This window comes from Hipposideros armiger, unplaced genomic scaffold (assembly GCF_001890085.2).
Source record: "Hipposideros armiger isolate ML-2016 unplaced genomic scaffold, ASM189008v1 scaffold_7, whole genome shotgun sequence".
NCBI classification, from domain to species: domain Eukaryota; kingdom Metazoa; phylum Chordata; class Mammalia; order Chiroptera; family Hipposideridae; genus Hipposideros; species Hipposideros armiger.
Window position 1 is genome coordinate 2,047,809 of NW_017731357.1, and position 25,071 is coordinate 2,072,879.

The 25,071-nt window shown below is 37.6% G+C and overlaps 1 protein-coding gene across 6 annotated transcripts in view; it reads right to left on the minus strand.

Annotated features, from left to right (window-relative positions):
* Positions 1 to 25,071, minus strand: part of KDM6A (lysine demethylase 6A) — a 198,554-nt gene that overhangs the window by 103,440 nt on the left and 70,043 nt on the right. For all 6 annotated transcript variants that reach the window (XM_019649665.1, XM_019649675.1, XM_019649645.1 and 3 more), the window contains exons 3-4: positions 24,174 to 24,282; positions 15,598 to 15,647 (exon numbers count right to left, since the gene is read on the minus strand). In XM_019649665.1, coding sequence (XP_019505210.1) covers positions 15,598 to 15,647; positions 24,174 to 24,282 — 159 coding nt within the window. The remainder of the gene's footprint in view (positions 1 to 15,597; positions 15,648 to 24,173; positions 24,283 to 25,071) is intronic.

The following is a 25,071-nucleotide window of genomic DNA, read 5'->3' on the forward strand; positions in this document are numbered from 1 at the left end:
TAAACAATGTAATTCAAACATTTATTGAGCACCTACTATGAGTTGTAGCAGAGTTACAGCACTGGGAAGACACTAGCAAACAAAACAGACAAAAATTCCTATCCTCAATGAATTTTTAATCTAATGACAAAAGGTTATGAAACTAAGTGTTGTGGACAAAGAAAGGGGCCACATACCAAACCTGACACGCCTGGGGGAGGCCTGCACAGTGGGTCTTACAAACTCAGAGACCGAAAGTAACCACATAGGACGTTCTGAACATAAAAAATTCCTAACTAAAAGCGGGTCATGGCAGGTAGTCATGTCCTAAGTCTGTAGTTTCCTTAACAAAGGTCATCTTTTACTTTCAGTGAACCTGTCTATTGTCTTTTTGCATCTAAGATAACATGCCTTTGAAATGTTAGCATAATCGTCTTTTCCAGACCCCTCAGAGCTCAACTCTATGTGCCGTAAAATGTTAATTATTAACTATCCTGCGCCCACCAATGTAAAAGAAGTATGTGTTTCTCTATCTTGCCTTTTTGTCCAATCCCAGAGATTTCCTGCTTTTCTTTCTCCTGCCTCCTTAATCTACCACCAATGGATTTCATGTAACCCTCCTTATACATTTACTCCCTTGACTGTAATGTATAAATAAGCTGCAAAACTGCCATTCTCCAGAGCATTTTTTTTCAATCCGTTAAGATTTTGCTTCCTGGCAATTGCTGTCAGTTTGGCTCAAATAAACACACAAAAAAATGCTCTGTAGGTTTGGGTGTTTCTTAAGTCGACAGTGCATAATAATACGTTCCAAGCTACAACCGTTTAAGAGTTAATGAAATATATAATAAGGACTAGGAAAAGAGGTATTACTTGGGTACTGTATCTCAAGCATGGCTAGGAAGGAAAACCAAGCCATCTCAGCAGGGGTTCTAAATCACAGGTCTTTGAAAATAGTGACCTGGGGGTGTAAATGCCAATAGCATCCCCAGTGAGAAACATGGGTTTATGCAAAAGGAGCAAGGGCACTGATGTAAAAATTATTTTAAATGTGATGTAGTCATTCTTCAATCTACTGTGAGGAGTTAGGGGAGTGACGTTCTGGAAATGTACTATTTATAAAATGTACTCTTGCTTCAGTCCAAATCCTTAGTTTATAGTACCTGCATCAGGAGCCAGCATACTATGGCACACACATGGGCCAAATCCAGCCAGCCACCTGGTTTTGAAAATAAAGTTTTACTGTAACATAGCTACACCCACTCATTTACTCATTGTCTATGGCTGCTTCCTGCTCCAAAAGCAGAGTTGAGTAGTTGGAGCAGAGAGACTATCTGCCTTACAAAGCATAAAATATTAACTATCTGCCCTTTTACAAAAGAAGTTTGCCAACGTCTGTCCTAACTGTATTACAGTATCCATCACAACCCCAAATTAAAAAAATTATAACTTGATGAAATTACTATCAATTTATATTAAGACTCCTATACTGTGTCTACAGTAAAATTATTGTCAAGGATGTGGTTCATTAAGTTAGCAGTTCACCAATCATGACAGGGTAAGTAGATAAATAGAAATAAGCAGGAGAGACCTAGCCTGGTTAGAAATCCCCTTGCTGTAGCTCCTACTTGGTCAAGACCCCTTGCAGCTGCTCTCACTTAGGGCACCAATGCCTTACTAGCCCAGGCGGATTCCAGGCTCTCAAGTACACCTAAATCGAACGAATATGCTGTTAGAAGCCAGAGAAGGGAGGAAGACATCGAGCTTATTAGAGTATACATCCTACTTATCAGGACCATTTTGGCGAACTTCTCAAACAAATCCTAAAAAGAAAATTAACAGAACTGCCTTGAGAATCAAAAGAGAGGACTGAGCATCTCAGCAGGAGAGGAAGAGATCAAGAGAAAGGAGAGGAGGGGGCAATTCTACCCACAGAAATAAAAGCCTTCATACAATGTTAAAAGAGGCCTTTCCCCCTCTGGGGATGGTCTGCTCCACATCTTGCAGTTTATCTGCCTTTACTAATAAACTTCTTACTATCCTTTACCTGCACAAAACTCTGTCTCTCGCTCGACAGATTTCATTCCCTAGAGGAGACAAAGAGCCGAGGAATATTACCACAACCCAGTACCAATACCAGAGTTCATAGTAGTGATTTCACTGAGCCCCAACATAGCTAAATAACTCCTGAATGTTCTATGTTCCATAATCAGAGCTCTAGACTGTACAACCCCAGAAGTAAGAGGGGGGCACTCAGCAGTCCTCTGGAGTTAAGGCACTACAAGCCTTATTCTTTCCAGCTGTTCCTCCGCTTCGCTCAGTTTCCCCAGGCTATTTCCAAATTGAAGGAAAGGGCATTGGGAGTTCTTCCATTTTCATGAAAATACATCTATGTAAAAGTGGATTGGAAAACAAGAGTGATATACTAAATTATACAAAAAGTGAGCCTTAAAACAACAGAGTTGAAATAAAAAAATTGGCAACCTAATTTAGACCCTTCCCCTGCCAAATTTTCTTAAATCTTTCTATGAAATCCCAATGAAGGCACTGTGGCTGACCAATCCCCTTTTTCCTGGCTACTCTCTTTAGAAAAATTTGGCAACGTGACACAGTTCTAGCCAGTGAGACACGTGTATTTCTACCATGGGGTTTCTAGGAAAGCTTTTGCTTTCTTTGCCTAAATGTTTCCTTTCCTCTTCCTTCCTCCATTTAGTATGTCATGTTCACCAGTGATGAAGGGGTTAATAGTCCACCAAAGTGTTATGAAAATTACTTTAACCTGAAAACATCTAAACAATCAGCAGCCACAGAAATAAACATTTTCTAAACTTAAGCAGAGCATCCTGAAAATACAGCTGCCAATGACTCCCCTCCATGGGAGTTTACTGATTGTGAAAACACTGACCTTTAGCACTGGGAAGTGTGAATTCAGCTACCCATCAGCATCAGAAAGTCCAACAGAACTTTCCCTACCTTCTCAATGAAGCCCTAACCAACCCCCACTCAATTTTGTTAAACTGTATAGAACCTTCCACACTTTCCCAATGAAGCCCTAACACCACCACCACCCTCCTGTTTTGTTAGGTTTATACATAAACCTTTATCTCTGGCTATTGAGGCAGTCAGTCACTCATTACTAAGCAACTCCAACATGCACATGTAAACAAACTTTGTCTCTCCTCTTGTTAATCTATCTATTGTCGGTTAATTTGCAGGCCCCCAATCACTGGGCCCAAGTTGCCAGGGAAAAATGTATTTCCTCCCAACAGTGACAAGCAATAACCTTGTGTACAAATTAGACTGGGCAGGGACTGAAGTGACAATCATGAACATATCATAATTTTAAAGGAAAACATGCTTTAAAGACAGTAGAGTGCCAGTAAATTTAAAATCAGAACACTGCCCCACCCCCCCCTTTAAGGCCACAGCTGTTTTCTATTTCCCAAGGTTTGGATTTTTTGAGCAAAGTTTAGGCCTAGTATCCTACAAGCATTGCAGCAGTAAGAAGGCAGCTGTTTCCCAGACAGAGTGAGATTCATAAGAGAGAATATTAGTAAAATATTCAAGCTTCTAAAAACTTTTATTAGACAATATCAAAGCCAAAAATAGTCTCTTAGAGTAACTAATTTGGGTTCTAAGTAAGATTATCAAGATATTATTATAATGTTGCCAATCTTTGGGTAGAACAGCAACTTCACTGTAGTGCCACCAAGCATCCCATACTCCATTTGAAGACAATAATATTTTTATACAGGGATATCATTAAAAATTAAAATCAAACCAAACTATTAGAAAATTATCAAATTTCTTAACCATATTCTTCTCTGATACTAATTCCACATAGCCAGTGATACACAGTGGGGAAAATTTTTTTCTGTTCATCCTATTGAGAACCAAAATGTGTGTGTGTGTGTGTGTGTGTGTGTGTGTGTGTGTCAATAAAGGAAAATTTTTTTCTGTTCATCCTATTGAGAACCAAAACAGGTGTGTGTGTGTGTGTGTGTGTGTGTGTGTGTGTGTGTGTGAATAAAGGCATCCCAGAGCTCCAGGAATGAATTTCCAAATGCCTTTTGGTTACCTCAACCTGTTGCATACACTACAAATACCTGAAACTAAGAATCTTGCACTGAATGGAGTCTGATGTTCTAATGATGCTCTAATGGTACTGAAGATTTTAGATAGTAGTAACAATCTCACCAGTTAAGCCAAAAAGTAGTCCTCCTTTTCTTCTCTCACCTCCTTTCCACCAATAAACCACATTCATTCTATTCACAAAGCTTGTTTTACAGTACTAAAAAACTGAATCTATCCCCTTTCCATTCCTACTGCCTTTCTGTACGTAATTTAAGATCTCAACTTTGTCTGCCTGACCTGTTTCAATAGTTTTGTAATTTATCCCCCAAATTCTCATCTCCCCTTCCACTTCCTCCTTTCAGTCTACCTTCCACAACACTGCCAATGAGCTTTCAAAAACTCAAACATGACACTATTTTAAACTTGTCTAAAGAGTGCCTACAACCTACCCTGACTTTAAGAGTCTTCATTTTATGACTCTTCCTCAGTTTTTCCAATCTCACAGCCATCACTTCAAGCAGGACACATAACATGCACATCTATGAATAAAATATGCTCTTACACATTTCTGTGATTTTAAACATGTTTGTTTCCTCTGCTGAAAAAGCTCATGTCGTCATTTCTTCAACTCACTTCTCAAGCTGGCAAATTCCTATCCATCCGTTAACACATACCTTACTTCTTCCTTCCAGAAGTATTATCTGACACATTCCCAAGCCCAAAGAGACTTAGGTTGCTGATACATGTCCCCAAATGAATATCCATGTCTATTACAGATATGCCGTTTACCTCTACCACTAGAATATGACACTATAAGCTGTAGAGAGAGAACCCAAGTCCTCTTTTGATCCCTATGGCAAAGTAACTGGCATACATTAGTTATTTCAGAAAGGTTTGCTACTGAATAAATCGATCTCTTATAGCCTTAAATAACTGAGAGCTGTACAAGACTAGGGATTTAACTTTCTCTGAGTAGGAATGCTGGATGTCTGTACTCAATGTTGAATTTTCTTAAAATCTAGACTATAGGACTCCTTACGCCAGTTCAGCAGCCAAGCTTTTCCCTTTTCTACTGAAGTTTATAATTACCCTCCCATTAACCAAAAAAACAACAAAAAAAACCAGTAAAACATTTGTCATACAGACATTAATTCCCTTATTTACCAATAACATGCATTATTTGTATTACTAGTACAGTCTATCTTGCAACGTGTATACCTTACTTTCCTGTTTTCTAGACTATTACCATGATCAGACAAAATAAAGACATTTCTCAGCCTCCCTTGCAGCTATGAGCACTCACCATATCACTAAGTTCTCACCACTGAGACGTGTATAAAGAGATATATACTCTCTCATGATTCCCTTAAAGGAAAAGATTGTTGCACTCTGCTTCCTCTTCCTCTGACAAGCTCCTTGGAATGTAGAACTACCTCCAAGTCATCAGACAAAGAACTCAAGAAAGGAAAAATATATAGGCCAACTGCAATTATGAACAAATATACTACTACCAATCCAGAAATACCTAACAATAAAAAAGCTGACACCAATTTGAACTTACCTCAGAAATACAAGATTGATTTAAGGAGAAAAAAATATAAAACTATCTCAGTGGATGCAGAAAAAGTATTTGCATACAATGCTTTTTGTATGAAAAATGTTTGACTTTTAAACTTGAAATTTTTAAAAGTTGGCTTTTATTAGAATAAGGAAGTTCCTTTTTATTCTTAGTTTGCTATTTACCACAAAAACAAACAAACAAACAAAAAAACCAAACACACACAACTGTAAGTAATCATACTTAATGGTAAAAAATATTTAAAATATTCCCTTTAAGAAGGGAAACAAGACAAATGTACTATATCACATCTTCCAATTAATACTGTGTTGGCATCCTAATAAACACATAACAGGAGAAAAGTTCACAAAAACTGGAAATGAAGGAACAAAATTATCATTAATTACAAAGGTCGGGGAGTCTACACAGAAAATCCAAAGTAACATACTCAAATTAGCCAAGTTAGTAAATCAGTGAGGTTGCTTGATAAATTTAACTTAACATATAGAAGCCAAATGCAGTTCTATATACCAGCAAAGATAAAAAATGAAATTAAACGTTAATATCAATAAAATTTCAAGATATAAAATACATTTTTTAATATGCGCAAGAACTTTATGGAAAAACTATAAAACTTTATTGAGAAAGACAGTAGTCTCTCTACAGCAGCGGTTCTCAACCTTTCACAGGGGTCACCTAAGGCCATCGGAAAACACATATTTTCGATGGTCTTAGGAACCGAGACACCGTTCCTCTATCCGTCTCCAGGCCCACATGCAGATACGCCCACATAGGAGTACCCAGCGACCCCTGTGAAAGCGTCGTTCGACCCCCGAAGGGGTTGCGACCCACAGGTTCAGAACCACTGCTCTATGGTGACAATTTAAAAAAATACGCAAAGTCAACGCAATTCCAATCAATCCCTGGAAGTCACTGTGTTTTATTTATTTAAGTTTATGACTGATTTCAGGCACTACAGAATTTGACTAGTTATTGAACAAATATTAAGACACATCGAAGCCTCCATATCTGTGCTAACTGTTGCAAACCCATTTACATGGTATCTGGCCCTTCCCTTCCTTTTCCCCACTTTGAGTCCCCCAACAATTACCCCAGGCTCTAAAATAGGAGTCCACAAACTATGGCCAAATTTTTTCTTTTAAGGGTCAGACGCTAAAAAAGGACTTTTGTATTTTATAATGGTTATACCGTAAATGATTAGCTAAGTACATACATAAGAGCTGATTTTGCCTCTTGGCCCACAAAGCCTAAAAAGTTACTATTTCACCTTTTAAGAAAAAGATTTTGGACCTCTGCTCCAGACCAAGAACTTGGGAGCTCTCTAAACAACCTATATGAACTTCCTTGTGCTGACTCAGTTACCTTTGAAATGCCTTTCCAGGTTTCCTATCTGGAAAACTCACATTAACTCTTCCTTCAAATTCCAACTGCTCTGTGGAGTCTTTCTTAATCCCCACTCAGACCTTCCCATACCCTTTATACGAAGACACACACACTTCTGCCTTCCTCATAGCCCTCAACACCTCCAATGTATCAGTCACCAAAAACTTATGAGGTCGGACAATTAAGTTCACGAACTCATTCTAGAAAAAGTGCTCCATACCTCATTGCTGAATATCACTACGGTCACTTTTGAAGTATTCCCCTTGGGAAGCTATGCACCCACGCCAGAGCCTAGTCCACCCTTCAAAGCAATTTTGGAGATCTTTTTCTGGAATGGCCACCAGAGCTGTTGCTGTATTACCCTTCATGTTCTGAATCTCATCAAAATGTCTTCCTTTCAATATTTCCTTTATCTTCGGGTAAAGAAAAAAGTCATTGGGGGCCAGATCAGGTGAGTGTGTGTATGTGTGTGGGGTGTTCCAACACAGTTATTTGTTTGTTTTTTAAGATTTTATTGGGAAATTGGGGAAGGGGAACAGACAAGTTGCTGTCCTTTTGTTCTTCAGTCTGGTTGTGGAGGACGTCGCTTCACTGGCCCATGTTGGTATTATCATTGCGCTCTTCCCGGGTGAGGCAGATCGGTTACCGGTCATTGGACAGCCACTCAGGGCGGCTCACAGCAGATTACAAAAGCTCACGCCAGCTGCCAGCCAGCCCCACTGCAGCCTATGCCATCGCCAGCAACTCACAGCAGCCCAGCTCCAGGTCGAGCTGTTGTTCACCATCTTAGCTACAGAGGGTGCAGCGTCACTGGCCCTCATGTGGGAACCGAACCTGGGCCCTGCTGCTCAGAGGTGGCGTTCCAAGCCAACTCCTAACCAACGCGCCACTCGGCCGGCCCAGTTATTTGTTTACTAGCTAAAAATCCCCTCCCAGACAGTGCCCTGTGAGCTGGTGCATTGTCGTGATGCAAGAGCCATGCATTGGCGAAAAGTTCAGGTTGTCTTAACTTTTTCATGCAGCCTTTTCAGCACTTCCAAATACTGGGTTGTCGGAAACGTCATGACACATTTTTGCGACGAAAAACACAGAAAAAATACATCATGACTTTTCCAACAACCAAATAGTAAACTTGGTTAAGTGTTTGTCCAGTTGGTACAAATTGATAACGAATAATCCTCCTGGTATCTAAAAAGGTTAGCAACAGCTTGCAATGAGTTCATGAACTCTGTGTCTCCCTCACAAGAATGTGGGCAACTTGAAAGTAGTAACTATCTTATCCCTTTATTGACAACAAAGCCCTTGTCAATGAATGTAAAAAAGCCAGTTAATGACTGGCATAAGTAGTGCAACAGAAAAGGTCACTGAAAAGTCAGAAGATGAGCACAGATTCCACTAGTTTAGCCACCAATTTGTGCTGGCCTGGGGGCTTCCTTAATCACCTGAACATAATATGTCCAGTCCATAAAGGAGATTAAATAATGATTTCTAGGATTGTTTTGCTTCTAAAATTGCAAACTTTAAAACGAATCTAAGCCTTATTCTCAAATATGCTGCTTGCTACATACTCTTTAAAAGATCTCATTTTCTTGGTCTCCGCCTTTCTAGGCAAAAACAAATTTTTTCCAGGTTAATTTAAGCATTAAGTTCGTTGAAATATAAATTAAAGTTCTGTCTTCCCTTAAAGTTCTAAATATTCACATGTTCTAAAGCTTCAAGACTGATGTATTTAAATACTCCATATATTTCTGAATTTAAAACATGAATTTGAATTAGAAGAACTTGAGTTTTTCTATAATAATTCTCTCCACAAAATCTCTCCCCTACCCAACATTAACCCCTAATCCCACATCAGTGCAACATTAACAAAAAAAATCAAACCATATGGGAGCTAAATGGGCTAAAGAAAACCTTGCTAATAAGCCCCAATTAGGAACGATCACACTTTTCAGCACTGGTAAGAAATATAAGATTACAATCTTCTAGTATGTATTGAATAAAGCAGTAAAACAAACTTCTTTGTAATTTGGCTTTAAGGACATGAACTGTCTATATTTAGCATACCAAAACATAATAATCTCCTCCACAAGCTTTGATTTCTTGAAGTACAGTAGTCCTCCCTTATCTGTGGTTTAGCTTTCTGTGGTTTCAGTTACCTGAGGTCAACCACAGTTCAAAAACATTAAATGGGAAATTCCAAAAATAAATAATTCATAAATTTTAAATTACGTGCCGTTCTGAACAGCATGATGAAATCTTGCTCCATCCCATCTAAGACGTGAATCATCCCTTTTTCCAGTGTGTCCATGTTGTATATGCTCCCTGTATGTTAGTCACTTAGTAGCTGTCTAGCTTATCAGATCAGCTGTCTGGCTTATCAGTGCTTGTGTTGGAGTCACCCTTATTTTACTTAATAATGGCCCCAAAGTGCAAGACTAGTGATGCTGGCAATTCAGATATGCCAGAGAAGCTATAAAGTGCTTCCTTTAAGTAAAAAGGGGAGAACAGTACAATAAGTTATTTTGAGAAACCACATTCACATAACTGTTACAGTATAATTGTCCTATTTTATTATGTATTAGTTATTGTTAATCTCTTATTGTGCTTAATTTATAAATTAAACTTTATCATAGGTATGTACATATAGGAAAAAAATTGTATATAAAGGGTTTGGTACTATCCATGGTTTCAGACATCCCCTGGGGATCTTTGAAAGTATCCCCTACAGATAAGGGAAACTGCTATAAAAGTGTATTGCAAATTATTTAATAAGTTACACATAATAAAAGTGATGAGAAAGGACCAGGACTTCTTCACATTTCAACATATATCCTTATAGTCTTCTATATGTATACTGAAATACATAACAGCATTAACAGATAACATACAATTTTTTTATTCCTACCTTTCTACTGTATACCATAAACCACAACAGCAATTTCTAAACTTATCTGACATATAATTGAGTTTAGGTTTTGTTGTCAATGTTGTTGAAGGGGATCAGGACATGATACCCCAAAATATGCTGCTTTGGCATAAGAATTATTTTGAGTTGACAGATTTGAATTCCTGAAATCCCTTATATGCTAAAAGCAGAGCTTCCCAAAGAACTCAATTGTCATAAACCCCATCTCCAAGGAGCAACTCTAACAGACATTGTCACAGGATTATCATATCCCCCATCTGTTCTCCTAAGAGCCCACTTATCTTTCCAAAATCATTTGTTTTCCCCTAAGTGCCCTGTCTCCCTCTCTCCATCACCTACTAAGCTGCTATATAGCCCCAAATTCTAACCATTCCTTTGAGTTACTGAGTTCTCCTGCATGTTTATGTATTACATGTGTAAACAAACTGTTTTGTTTTTTTTAAATCTGTTAATCTGTCTGTTGTAAATATAACTCACAGGCACAGAACCTAAAAGGTCAGAGGAAAGGTTTTCCTCCCCTACATTGTTTCTTAATTCTTGTGCCATTTCTACATGGTATATAGAACTGTTAATTTTTGTTCTTATATGCTATTATAAGTAAGGTGTTTATTACAATCATTAATAGTCAAGATATAATGACATAATGGTCATGAGAGAATTGGCAAATTTTCACAATTTCAAAATGACTCATTTGTACCACTCTAGGCAAGAAAAAGTATGATCTCTCAAGAAATACAATTTTGAATTACATAATAAACATTTAGTTTTCAAATGTTAAACGAATACTGAGATTTCATTACGTATTATAAATCAATGATCCCTAATTGTCCATTATGAATTTAAAAGTTTATCATAAATCAGCCATCAAAACACTTTGGGTAGAAAAACCCTGACTTGAACTGACAGAAGTCTTTACTAGTAAGAATATAATACATAATATTGTACTAACTATGTATGGTGCCAAGTAGGTACTAGATTTATCAAGTGAATCACTTTGCGAGTTATATAAATACCCAACTACTGTGCTGTATACCTGAAAATAATATTGATTGTCAACTGTAATTGGGGGAGAGGGGAAGTAAACAGAAATAGGCAGATTCTGGTGGGAAGATATGGTAATCTGAATAATGGCCCTGAAGATGTCCATATACTAATCCCTAAAACTGAGAATATTTATCTTACATGGCAAAAGATACTTTGTAGTTGTGATTAAATTAAGGATCATGAGATGAGGGTATTATCCTGGATTATCCAGGTAGGCCCGATTGGATCACAAGGGTCCTTAATAAGAAGGAGGCAAGAAAGTCAAAGGCCAAAGAATGCAATGTGGGGACAAAAGGTAATGTGCTATGGGGCCATGATCCAAAGGAATTCAGGCAGCCTTTAGAAGCTAGAACTGACAAGGAAACAGATTCCTCAATTGAGCCTCCAAATGGAATCAGCCCTATTGAGAGCTTGATTTTAATACCATAAGGCTCATTTTGAACTCTGGCTTCCAAAACGCTGAGATAATTAAATTTGTGTTGTTTTCGCCACTAAATGTGTGGTAATTTGTTAAGTAGTAATAGGAAACTTACATAGAAGGCCAAACTCGGAGGAGGAAAGTTGTACGGAGTGAATTCCCATTTTCACAACTATTAACTTGATGCCAGACATAGTACGAGTCACTGGTAGAAAAATCAGTCTTTCTGATACAGAATAGCAGAAGACTGAAACCAGAAGAAATCAAATCCCCCTGAATCAAGGGAAATCCAAGAAAGGAAAGAGCCAGAGGGGAACCCTAAATTCTGTCTGTCGACTGTCTGGCTGACTCCTCTCTGCAAATTACACTCAAAATTAAGTTAAAGACATAAGATCTAAATTGATACTTAAGCTGCCACCCAAGAAAAGAGTTTGCAGTTCAAAGCCAATAAAGATAACGGCCTGAGATAGAGAAAAAAAAACATCCACTAGAAGAAAGTAACAGAATCAAGGGTTAGCTTAATTTTCATGATGTCCAGTACCTAACACAAAATTACACAACATACACAGATCCTGGAAAATAGAACACATTCTGAAGAAAAAAGAAAATCAACTGAGATCAAACCCAAAAGTACAAAGATCCTAGAAATGACAGACAAGGATTTTACAGTGGCTATTTTAATTGTCAACAACTAACTAAAACAAAAAGTGTTCATGAATAATAAAAAGACAGGAAATCTCAACAGAAAAATAAAAAAAAAACCAATGGAAAATCTTAAACTGCAAAACACAATATCTAAAATAAAATTCAATGGACTGAACTAATAATTAAATGAACATGATAAATGAAAAAGAAAATGAACTTCAAAACAGAAAAGCAAATTATACAATGTAATGACTGAAGAGAAAAAGAAAAACCAAAATGCCCCTCAAGGACACTTATATAAAAACAAATTATCTAACGTATGTGCAATTAGATCCCCAGGAGAGAACAGAGAACAAACAAAAAAATTATTTTGAAGAAATAATGACAAAAATTTCCCAAATTTATTGCAGATTCAAGATGCTCAAACGGGATAAATATGAAGACAACCATGTAGAGGTATATCATGATCAAACTATAGGAAGCCAAAGATAGAAAATCTTGAAAGGAGCAAGCAATAAATTGTACACAGAACAGTGGTTCAATTATGAGCTGATTTGTCATTAGAAAATATGGAGGAGCAAAAAGAGAGGAAAGCTTCACTTTAAAAAAAAAAGGCAGTGAACTCTGTTGTGGCTGCTTGCTCGCGGGTCATGAAGAAATTCACAAGTTAGAAAGAAATACAGAAGGAAGGTTTATTAAAGTACGAGAAGGGTCGCTGGGCAGAGTCTGCTGGAAACTACTGCAAACTACTGTGTGAGGTGTTTCGTCTCAAGTTTTATATTTTCTAACCAAGATGTAAATCCCTTCAGCCTATTGTGGAATTTTATATTGAGTTCTGCTTAATCCCTTGGGGGTGGGGGAAGATGCAGTTAAGCCGGTTATGGCAACCTTTGCATATGTTATGTAGATTTAGGTTGGAGCCAGGAGTGGATCCCATACAGATGCAAAACCGCTCCCAAGTCACAAGGCCAGCACTGGGGCTGAAGTAAATAGGAACAGGAAAACTGGTATGCATAGTAAATGTATAGAAAGCAGAATCATTAAGAGGCAAAGAAAGAAAAGAAAGCTTTCAAAAAGTCCCAGCTAAATTACACTTGTTAAATCAAATTATACCAGAGAACCAAATTTCAAAATAGAAGATTTAGTGCCACCATTACAATTCCTCTGTCTTAACATACCCATAATTTTCTATCCAGAAAAAATGCCCTTAAAAATGAAGTCAAAAAATATTTTCAGGTAAAAGAAATTCATCCCCACCAGACTTTTACTGTAAGAAATGCTAGACAAAGTTCTTTGGCCTAAAAGAAAAATGACAGTACATGGAAATGATTACACAAAGTAATGAAGAGCATCAGAAATGGTAAACAAATGGGTAAATATAAGCAATTACTATTACACTGTAATATATATGCCTGTCCAAAGCAAAATAACATCTTGTGGAGTTAATAATGTAGATCTAATACATATGACAAGTATCATATAAAGGACATGGATGGGTAAGATGTGGACCTACCATATTTCCCCATGTATAAGACACACCTTAATTTGGGGGCCCGAAATTTGAAAAGAAATGTATTACATAAAGTTTTTGAACTCAAGTTTTATTCATCATAAAATTCATACAACTCCTCATCACTGTCAAAACTCCCAACCATTAGCTTGTCCTCATCTGTGTCTGATGACTAATCACTGTCTTCATATACTGCCTCGTCCTCAGTTCCATTTATGGCATTTGAAATCTACAACCACTGTGTAAGACGCACCCAGTTTTTAGACCCCAAATTTTTTGGAAAAGGGTGCATCTTATACTTGGGGAAATACGGTATATAGTTGCAAACTTTCTACATTTTATGTGAATTGGTATGCTATTAACTGAGACTTGACTGTGAAAAATTAAAGGTGTATACTATAATCCCTAGAACCCTCACTGAACAAAAAGTGAAAAGAGCTGAAAAGGCCTATAGGAAAAGTGAAGTGAATTGTAAAACAGATTCAAATATCAAAAGGGAGGGGTCAGATAAGGAGAAAAATAAGACCAAGAAACTGAGGGGACAAACATAAAGTTAAATGAAAGATGCAAAAGCAACCATATGAATGATTATATTAACTGTAAATAGTTACAAGTAATGCAATAGTTTACAACAATGCAAGTAAGTAAAAAGCAGAGATTTTCACAATGCATAAAAAGCAAGACCCATGTATAAGCTATCTACAAAAGAAGAATTGTAAATATAAAGATAACAATAAGTTGAAAGGAAAAGAAAAAGGATATCATGTAAATAACAAGTTTAAGAAGGATGGCATGGTTATATTAATACCAGATAAAAACATATGTCAAGACAAAAAGAATTACCAGAGGTAAAAAATATTTTATAGTGATAAAGGGGCCAATTCATCAGGTAAAAATGGCAATCATAAATGTGCATATGCCTAATAAGAGAGCTTCAAAATATAGTAAAGAAAAAAAAACAAAATTAAAAGACAATGCCATGGGCCAGCCGAGTGGCGCGCTGGTTAAGAACTGGCTTGGGACACCAGAGGGCCCCGGTTTGGATCCCACATATGAGGGCCGGTGACACTGCCCTCTACAGCTAAGATGCTGAACAACAGCTCAACCTGGAGCTGGGCTGCCGTGAGTCGCTGGTGACGGCGTAGGCTGCAGTCCCTGTGGCAGTGGGTTTCCATGGGCTACCGTGTGTAGCCGGCAGCCAGCGTGAGTGGCCATCCAGAAGCCAGCTACTGATCTGCCTCGCCCGGGAAGAGCGCAATGATGGTGCCAAATTGGGCCAGTGAAGCAACGTCCTCCAAAACTAGACTGAAGAACAAAACAACAGCAACTTGTCTGTTCCCCTTTCCCCAATTCCCCACCGCTGTTCCCATCCCCCCAATTCCCCAATAAAAATCTTAAAAAAAAAAAAATCTGAAATGGCAATTCAAATAAGGAAGCCCCATTGGTCAATAAACTTATACATAAAAGTACACATAGTATAAAAGATTAACCTGCCCAGGTAACTTTATGTACTGCTTAAACTAAGAAAATAGATGATTCATTGCCAAGCACAGTTCTTCATTTAGGTAGGTCTTTTTAAAAATGGTTAGGTTCAGCTGTCCTCACAGCTTCAATCACAGACAGTCTATAACAGGAAAGATTTCCTTTATAGCTTTCCCATTCAGCCTTCCCTTTACAGCTTGATACACCCATTTTCAGTCTTCTTTTATTCCCAGATACCAATTTAAGAAAACCAAAGAAATCATTTTGTTGTCCCTTGGTCTTGCTTGCTTTTAAATTCTCACACTTAGGATCATCTTTGGCCAACAGATTGTGTCAGAGTAATCTAATTATTTTAATAAAATACAAGGTGATTTATACAAGATAGCACAAAGAACACTCATTTTTCCTTTTCCAATCCCAGTTCCCTAGAAGTAATATTTTTTAATTAACAAAATACAGAGGAAAAAAAAAATTAATAGCACAATTCATTTTGAGAATAACCAACAGTAACCTGCCCAAAAAGCAAATAGGAAATAGGCATGCAAATGTGCACTAACCTTCCAGTAGTCAGACTGTAAACTGTAGTACCTCTGGTATGCAGATAATGCTGAAAGAAAAAAAATAAGTATGAGTCACAATTACATCCCATTTCAAAATCAATAATAATACAAAAACATTAAACATTAAAAGAAACATTATAACAAGCCTCCCACCAAACCCACCTCCCAGTAGACAGTGATATTTAAGACCAAACAATTTAGAAATCCAGGGCCCACTCCTCACAGTCAAACATGGTAACAAATGTCAAATATATCAGAGGGAGTTCAAGGGTGTAAAGCCATGGTCATATCTCAGACCTGCACTTGAACAGAATCTAGGCTACCTCGTAAATCACCTTGACCTTCCTCAGAGACCAAACCTGACAAAAGGATTAAGATTTTCCAAGGCTACTCCAGAATATGATGCATTATTTGTTTTCACAAGAGATCTTACTTCCAAGAATGACTAAGAGCTCAACCACCTCAAAGGGCAAAGGAACTCTTTCATTTTTGATGCTTACTTTAATATTGGGTTGTCGGAAGTTATGACACATTTTTGCAATGAAAAACATAGAAAAAAATACGTCATGACTTTTCTGACAACCCAGTAGTAAGAAAAGTATAAATAAAAAAGCTTTAGGCAAATCTGGGTTCTAATTTGACTTCACATCCTAAAAGACTGTGACCATCAAGCCATTTAATCCAAATTATTTCCTTACAGGTCACAAGCACCCTAAAAAGTTTTTCAGTAACAGCATAAGGTTAAACTAAAGAATAAAAAGAGAAATCCAAAGCCATATTATAACTTGTCTGGAATTAAATACAGAGAGATCTACAGAAACAGAGTGAGGGAATAAAGAGGGAAAACGATTTAGTAGGTGATAGAGACTTCAATATGCTTGGAAATATTACGGCTCTGAGTTAAGATTGTGAAAACAAGTGAAAGAAGGCATGCCTGATGACAAGTCCATACAGATGGCACAAGGATGAAAAGAAACAACACTGTAGGTTAAGGGTGATAGCCTTGCCAGAACAAGGGACTCTTCTTCAGAGTTAGATGCAATATAAATGAAATGAAGGAAAAAGATTTAAAATTCAACCCATACTCTGATATTAGACCATGTACTAACAAAGGTAGAACTCAGAGCATTTCTCTTTTCATCCCTAGCCCAATGTGTAACAATATAGGCAGCAGGTTAGGTGCTCGTGGGTGAGTCTGTGGGTATGGACGGAAAGGAAAGGACAAATAAGTCAGTTGCAGTGTGTCATCTTTAGGCCAGAACAAGTTGTGGTTGCCTACGGTTATTAGGTCAATAGATTTCTTTGTTTTGCTTTGTTTTTCTGAGGCTGAACTGAAAAGTTACATTTATACCCTGGGAGAAATGATACCTCAGAGAGCTTATATTAACTGTTTCATTGTATATAAATGATTGATGTGCCTAGCTCTCTAGCCACCTTCCTGCCTTCTCAAATCTATGGTTGCCTAAAACACATCTCCTCTTATATGTAGCATTAATATATATTAATACATATTAGCATCTGAAAAGTCCCCTAGACAGCATCCAACCACAATAGACATTTGTTCCTATGTGCCTGTCTCTCCATAAATTTAAAAAGATTTAAGATTACAGAGATAAGCAGATAGAAAGTTGTGAAAGCAAAGAAGCAAATAATCCTTTTACTCCTATATCAGTATCTTCACTGAGGTCTTCAAGCACAACTAATGGATCTACTGAAATCTCAGATTTACTGCTTCTTTGTCATTATTAAAATAACACACTCAAGGTCTTTGTATCTCACATTTGGCTTACTACAAGAGACACTGAGTAGGCGTCTTCTTTGTGTTGCTTCAATGTGTTCTGCCACCAGCTCTCTAGTTCTTGAAGCTACTATAACTTTCGCTTGTTGCCTGGACATGGATATGGGTTTTTAACAATCTGGGTTATGGTCACTATTGTACTTCCTTGGGTATTTCTCAACTACATTTTCTAATTCTAGGCCATGAATAGATTGAACAGAGAACAGATTCACTGAATCCCAAATTGTAATGGGAGGGAGTGGAGGCACTAGATTTTTTCTTAAATCATGAAATACGTTTAAATGAAGCTATATGGAGAAATAGGGTACAATGACTGTGAATGCAATGAAAACACATGAAACGATCACCTTAACTGTATCAGCTTTCAGAGAGGTACATAATAGTCATTCTGTGGATATTATATGCCAGTATATGTCAATATTCTGGATTTTTATTTCATTCTATTTTACTATTTCGACAAAGTAAATCTGCATTGTATAGCAAACATATTGGGTTGTCGGAAAAGTCATGACGCATTTTTGCATAGAAACCACAGAAAAAAATGCGTCATGACTTTTCCAACAACCCAATATATACTATGCAAACTAATTCCCATTGACTATCTGTAAGGCGATTTTTAAACAAAGGGCAGATTCTTAAAATAATCACAACCTTTAGTTCCAACAGCCACAGCAATAAAAAAAATGAACCATTGAAAAAAATTTTTTTAAATGGTAATTTTTGGAGAAGCCAAACTTAAAATTATTTAAAAACATGTGCTTTATGTTCTTATACTATATATATCCTAAAATGGAGTACTGTCATTCCACCCAAGAAAGACGAAAGAGAATAAGACAAAGAAAGCTCACCAACTCTGACTTAAGACTTCTCCACATTAACAATTCTGGTAGGTAACTTGCCCTGGCCACTTGTAACTGCTGAGGAACTAAACCAACCAAAACCTAATTTGTCCACAAGTGACAGAAAATACAACAAATGACCAATTACTTGAAGGAAGGAGGAAAGAAAAGAAGATCTATCATTGGCTGGAATTTCAGGGAAAGATTCTAGCTCACCACAAACCATGAAGAAACTATTTTTAAAAGTTTCAAGGTTTTCATACAAATATTAGGAGTAATTACTTATTACATCTCCTTCAACTAATTTTTTTTTTTTACTTCTGGAATCCTTACTATCCATCCTTCTAGTCTCTTACCTCATGATTTCTAACTTTTTAAAATTTTGCTATGTACTTTGTGGTAATTTGCTACTTGATTTTCTAAGCAACTAACTTAGTGACTATCCTCTCCAATAATTTGCCGCACATATTTACAGATATTTACATGTAACTATTAATTAAACTGCTTGTAAGATCCATCACATATATTCACAAGAATATACATAGTTGTTCAGCCCAGGGTTCTGTCTCTCAGGTTGTTCTCCAACCCAAGATATCACTGTACCATCTCCATGGCTTAAGGCAGTCTAACAACTCCATCAGCTGTTTGGTTCAGCTGAGGTTAATGGGTTAGCTTTGGGGTTAGGAGTGGAAATATGGTAGACACTGTGAAGAACCACTCAAATCCCACTTCAAGAAAAGATTGCTGGGAGTCCTACATGCAGACAGCCTCTAGCGGTGAGCTGCCTTAGCTGAAGAGACTACTTGCCCGAAGTAGTACTCCTTCCCAGGCTGGCCCACATCCAATATTGAATGGATGGAGTATAAAGGCCTAGTCATCTTGGCCCAACTTGAGATAGCTCTGAAGGGCTTTTCTACCTCCAGGGCTCCCCCTGGAGTACACCAAGAATGTCACAACTTAACTTCTCCCTCTGTCCAATCCTGGTTCCATCCCCCACCTTCACAGGTGTTCATCCTAAAAAGGCACTCCTTACTAAACATCCTGTATGCTAAACTCCCTCCAGAGGAATCCAACCCACAGTAGGCCAAGTGTATTTGAGCCCCCATTTTCCCCAAATTCTCTAAGCAATTACCGTATTTTGCCGTGTATAATGTGCTACCATGTATAACGCACACCCACATTTTTGGCCCAAACTTTCAGGGGAAAAAAAAATCTTTCGTTTTAATTTTCCAATAATTTCTGTACAACTATCAGCTAGATTGCTAGCTCCCGCCTAAAGTGTACAAAGAGAAATGTTGCGCTGTTCATGCTATGGTAATAAAGTGATTGGAATCACCTATCTTATCAAGTCAGAATCACTTACTCTGTTGGACAACAATACATTGCTCTTCGTTGGCAGAAATTACTTTCATTGCAAGTTCATCGTAAAGTTCAACAAAAACGATTATCATATTCCAGGACATTATTTTACATTCAGATATCATTACTGATTTCTAGAGTTACACTTTTTTTTTAGCTGAGCCATCCTGCCACCTGTTGGCAGCTCAGCGGCTGCTCAGCTCGGGCTGGACTCGAACTGCTGTTGCTCAGAGCTCAAACCCTTGAGCGAGCTCTTAACCAACTGAGCCACTCGGCCGGCCCTTCTAGAGTTACACTTTTAACTCATAAGCATAAATGAAAGAATTAAAAACATTTATATACATATGGAATTAGTACTACATATGCACATCCTTATTTTTCCCTCACAAATTTGGGCAAAAAAGTGAGCATTATAACATGCAAAATACGGTACGTTTTTTAGGATAAATTCCTAGAGCCAAATGACCAAATCAAGTGACACAAAATGTTTTAAACTAAAAAAAAGAAGTTTCACAAAGGTTTTTTTCCTTCTGCTTCAAATTCAACTGAAATGACAGAAAAGATGTTTAATGAATAAATCCATAACAGTAACAATAACCAAAGTATACCATCTGCAGATCAGAAATTTTTTAGGAATTCCTGTAAGACAGGAAACAGTATCAGAATGACAAATAAGAGCCAAAAAACAAACAAAAAAACCCACAGTCCAAAATGTACACAAAAGAGGTTCTACCATTTTCTATTACAAAAGTAGCAGCAGTTTTTGACAAAGAACCCCAAGCTCAGAAAATTTCACACGAAGACGAGAGGCCTCAGGACAATAACTGAAGAACTGTCTTCAAAATAACAGGGCCAGGAAGTCCCCCACATACATACCTGAGCGGTTTATTCACATGTTCATTGCATGGTTTATGTTTACTACCCAAAAAGTTATGGTACCTAATCTGTTCTCTAAAAATAAATGTCTATTTTACTGGGGTTGGAAGTTCTCATCTTGTTTTGGTTCCAAAGAGAATAAGGAAGCACCTGAGGTAACAAATGTTCCCAAAAATTAGTAATTAGTGGTGGTGGTGGTGACGGGCCGGGGCAGGGGCATGGGGGGTGGGTGGAAGATGACTACTAGAGGCTGGCTCTAGTTTTCGACTTACAGGAAGATGACAATGAGAATGGATAAAAAGAATTCAATCACTTGTATTTAAAAAGGAATTGTTTTTAAGTGGAAATGTGGTCAATAAAGCCTCAAAGGAGATTTTAAAAAAAACCAAAAAACCTCACATCTAGGAAATAGAAACCATCAGCTTGAAATACTAAAATACATATGTATACCTCTGCGACCACTCTCCTTCTTCTTTTTCCTATTACAAATAATCAACCTACAGTCTACCTATTAATAGCCAGTTCATCTACACCAGGGGCTGGCAAACTGCAGCTGGCGAGTCACATATGCAGCTCTTTGGGTACGTTCCATCTAAAAAGTTTGCTGACCCCTGGAAGAGCCAATCCTGTCCCTCACAACAATTTAAAACTTATTTAAGAGTCATAAATATATTTTTACATAATCACCATTATGTAAATAATATCCTGTAAAAATTTTATAAATGAAACTATGATAGTTTTATTTTCATTTTCAATTTTACTTCAGAGCCACAGTTAGCAAGCTGCAGTTTGCTGACCCCTGGCGGCTCTTCCGTCACAAAAGTTTGCCGACCCCTGATCTACACGACAGTAAATGGGTTTAACATTTTTGCTCTGACGTTCGTGTATAGTCTAATGATATTTCCATGCTGCTGACTGCAGCATTCGACTTTACCCCACGAGTTCAGTGTTCCAAAAAGGAAGTTTAGGAAAGCAGATGTACATTTTTCTCTATTTTTGCGTTTTTCAAGAATGAATAGAAAATTTTTATACTTTAATCATTTATTTTAATAAAATGTAGCACCTTAACTTTATTTAAAAATATAAATACTGGGGGCCAGCCGAGTGGCTCAGTTGGTTAAGAGTTGGCTTAAGAGCAAGAGCTCTGAGCAGTGGGACTGCCGGTTTGATTCCTACATGGGCCAGTAACACTGCACCTGAGCTGAGCTGCCGCTAACAGGTGGCAGGATGGCTCAGCTGGTATAACAAAACAAGACTGCCTGTTTGATGGTGGGCTACGCTAATCCGCAACTAAGACTGAACTCAGCACCTTGAGCTGAGCTGCCGCCCGGATGGCTCAGTGGATAGGGCATGCACTCTTAACAACAAGGCTGCTGGTTCAACTCCCGCATGGGATGGTGGCTACGCCCACCCGCAACTAACATTGAAAACAGCACCTTGAGCTTAGAGGCCATGAGCTGCCGACGGGAAGCCAGATGGAGACTGGCGCCCTCCACAACTAAGATTGAAGAACAACAACTTGGCTGTCCCCTTCCCTGATTCCCCAATGCTGTTCCCCTCCCCCGATTCCCCAATAAAATCTTAAAATTATATATATATAAAAATACTGTATTTTCTGTGGATTTTTTTTTTAATTGGGGAACTGGGGGGATGGAAACAGTGCTGGGGAATTGGGGAAGGGGAACAGACAAGTTGCTATCGTTTTTGTTCTTCAGTCTAGTTGTGGAGGACGTTGCTTCACTGGCCCAAGTTGGCATCATCATTGAGCTCTTCGGGGGCAAGGCAGATCAGTCGCCGGCTTCTGGACGGCCGCTCACTGCGGCTGCTGGCTACACACAGTAGCCCATGGCAACCCACTGCCACAGGGGCTGCAGCCTACGCCGTCGCCGGTGACTCACGGCAGCCCAGCTCCAGGTTGAGCTGTTGTTCAGCATCTTAGCTATGGAGGGCAGTGTCACCGGCCCTCATATGTGGGATCCAAACCGGGGCTCTCTGGCATCCCAAGCCAGTTCTTAACCATCGCGCCACTCGGCCGGCCCTTTTCTGTGGATTTTTGACACATTTGGGAGAACAAACTTGAAATCAATTAAAATAGTGAAAAGGTTAAGAGCATCTCTTTTCAAAGACTTAATTAAATCCTTAGGTTATCTTTTTCTTCTCCCATCTTATTAGGTTACTCCCACCAGCTAGTCGCCAACAATCTAGTTACTACATGCCCGGTACCTCACCTTTCAAAAAGGAAAAAGACACCTCCAAAACAAATAACCCTGTATTCTTCATTACCTTCATAGCCAAATATTTTATAAATAGAAAATGTAGCTAAATCAATAAACTAATAAAGTTTTCAAAGCCAATATATATTTTAATGACTGCTATGCAGCAAGGATATACAGCCCCATAGGCAAACCTAATTTTCAAGTCTGGGTTTCTATTTATGTGCTCTCAAATTAGTGTGCTCTACAAGAAAAAAGGTATAGCATTGAAAAATTAGATTGCACAGATTTCTTTCTTTTGAATAATGGTTTCCTTTAAATAATTTCGTTTTAATTAAAATTAAAATGTGTAATAGAGTATTAAATAATTATTAATACCTATTATCCTGAAGCCATCTTGCTACGTACTAACCAGTTTCCCGTAACTATTCCAAAATCTGAGGTATCACTTCCTCCCCTCATTTTACAAATTAGAAGACAGAAGCTCAGGGATGTGTATATAATCTGCTAATGGTAATGCAGCTGTAAACAACAAGGATGAGCTAGAAACTAAGCCTAACTCCCAACCCCACAGATTACACCTGTAGCAAACTAAAACTGCATTTTCATTAGGAAAGTGTTCACTTGACCTAACACCAAAAGTGGCATAATAAAACGTCAACAATTAACACTGAGAATCCTTCACTCTAGCCCTGAAACAACCGGCCAGTTGTTCTCCCCACTAAACACATTTGTAGAATCTAAGCATAATAAATAAGTCCATCCACTCTAAATAAAGATGTTTACTATCATCAAAAAGTTCTTGCTTATAAGGATACAGTTTTTCTCTGCTGTGTTCTTTTGCCTTTGGTATTGAGGGAAGTAATATTTGGGGATGCTTTTAACTTCCTATGTGAGTAATGCTCTGGGTTAGCAGCTTGGTGCCATAAAAAGGACACATCTTGGAGGACTACCTTCAGTTATTTAACTCACTTATTTCTTATAGGAAAAAATTCTCAGATGAATACAAAATTTGTTTTACCCAATGCTCAAGCTCATATGTGATCATCTCTCTGTGTTACTTACCTTTACAGTAACATGGTTATGGATCAGATTTTTGTTCAAATATTTCCTAGCTAAAATGGAAGTTTTCTAGCCAGGATAAAGAAGCGAAGTGCTGAGTCTGTGCTACTTTTCCAAAGTGTCCATCAATGGCTCACTTTCTACTATGGTACAGCCTTTAAAGGGCAGGAATTTTTCACAAGGCATAACAAAACAACAATACACATGTAGACAGGTATCAGTTTAACTGAACAGCCAACATATTGATGTTTTATATGGAGTTACATGAACTTTTCACATTTACACCTACCCTGTTGTTCTTTCTCATTGTTTAGAATGTTCATAAGCTTACAATTTCTTAGAAGTAAAAATGGTAGTACCCTAGAGTACAATTACAATTATTTAAAACATATAAATCAAACAGTAATTAACAAGGGGAAATATTACCTTTTGGATAATCTTCCAATAAGAGGTTGAAGTGACCTAATTGACAAAAGAAATCAGACTCCACTTTTCCTTCAGCTTTTAAGATTAGGGATTCGTAGCAGCGAACAGCCTAAAAATAAAAAATACAAACATTTAAGAAAAAGACAAAAACCTAAAATGCATTTCCTTCCTGAGATAATGCACATACCACCCTCCATTCAATCTTTAGAATACCTAAGTATTATTAAAAGAGCCACTAGTTATGGCATAGTGCTTTTCCTATCTGTAAAATGGAAATTGCCAAATAAGATAATGTAGGAGCACTTTGATAACTTTACAAGTTTTAAATCTAAATTATTACCATGGCCACTGTTGATATAAACAAATAATATCAATCTTTCCCACAGATGAGAAGAACTTTACTAAATTATATGAGAATTCATAATCTCCAGAGTAATACAAAAAGTGCCCAAAAAATGTACATGCATTTTAAGAAAAAACTATTAAAATTGTAATGCTCAATATATACCGATAACAAAAGATGAATACAAGTCATGTTTGAATTCTGCAATTACAAGAGATGCTCAGAGTGGTTACCAGTGGCGTCCAGACACTTTTGATTACAGCAAACTACTGCTTGAGCAACACTGACCAATGTTCGCTTGTATACATTTTTTTGGCACCTCCCGGTAGTAACAGCTACCATTAATACTTAACAGCTACTTTTTGCCATAACCTCTACCAGTTTAAACTACCATAAACTGCCTTTCAATTGTCTTCTCATAATATATCTCAAACCCACCAACTCTAACTCTATTCCTAATCTTTCCCCCACTCCAATACATGCTTATTATGCACTCACTCTCACCATTTTTTCCCTGAAGGAAAAAAAAAATATTTTAAGGATATCATGTACCGC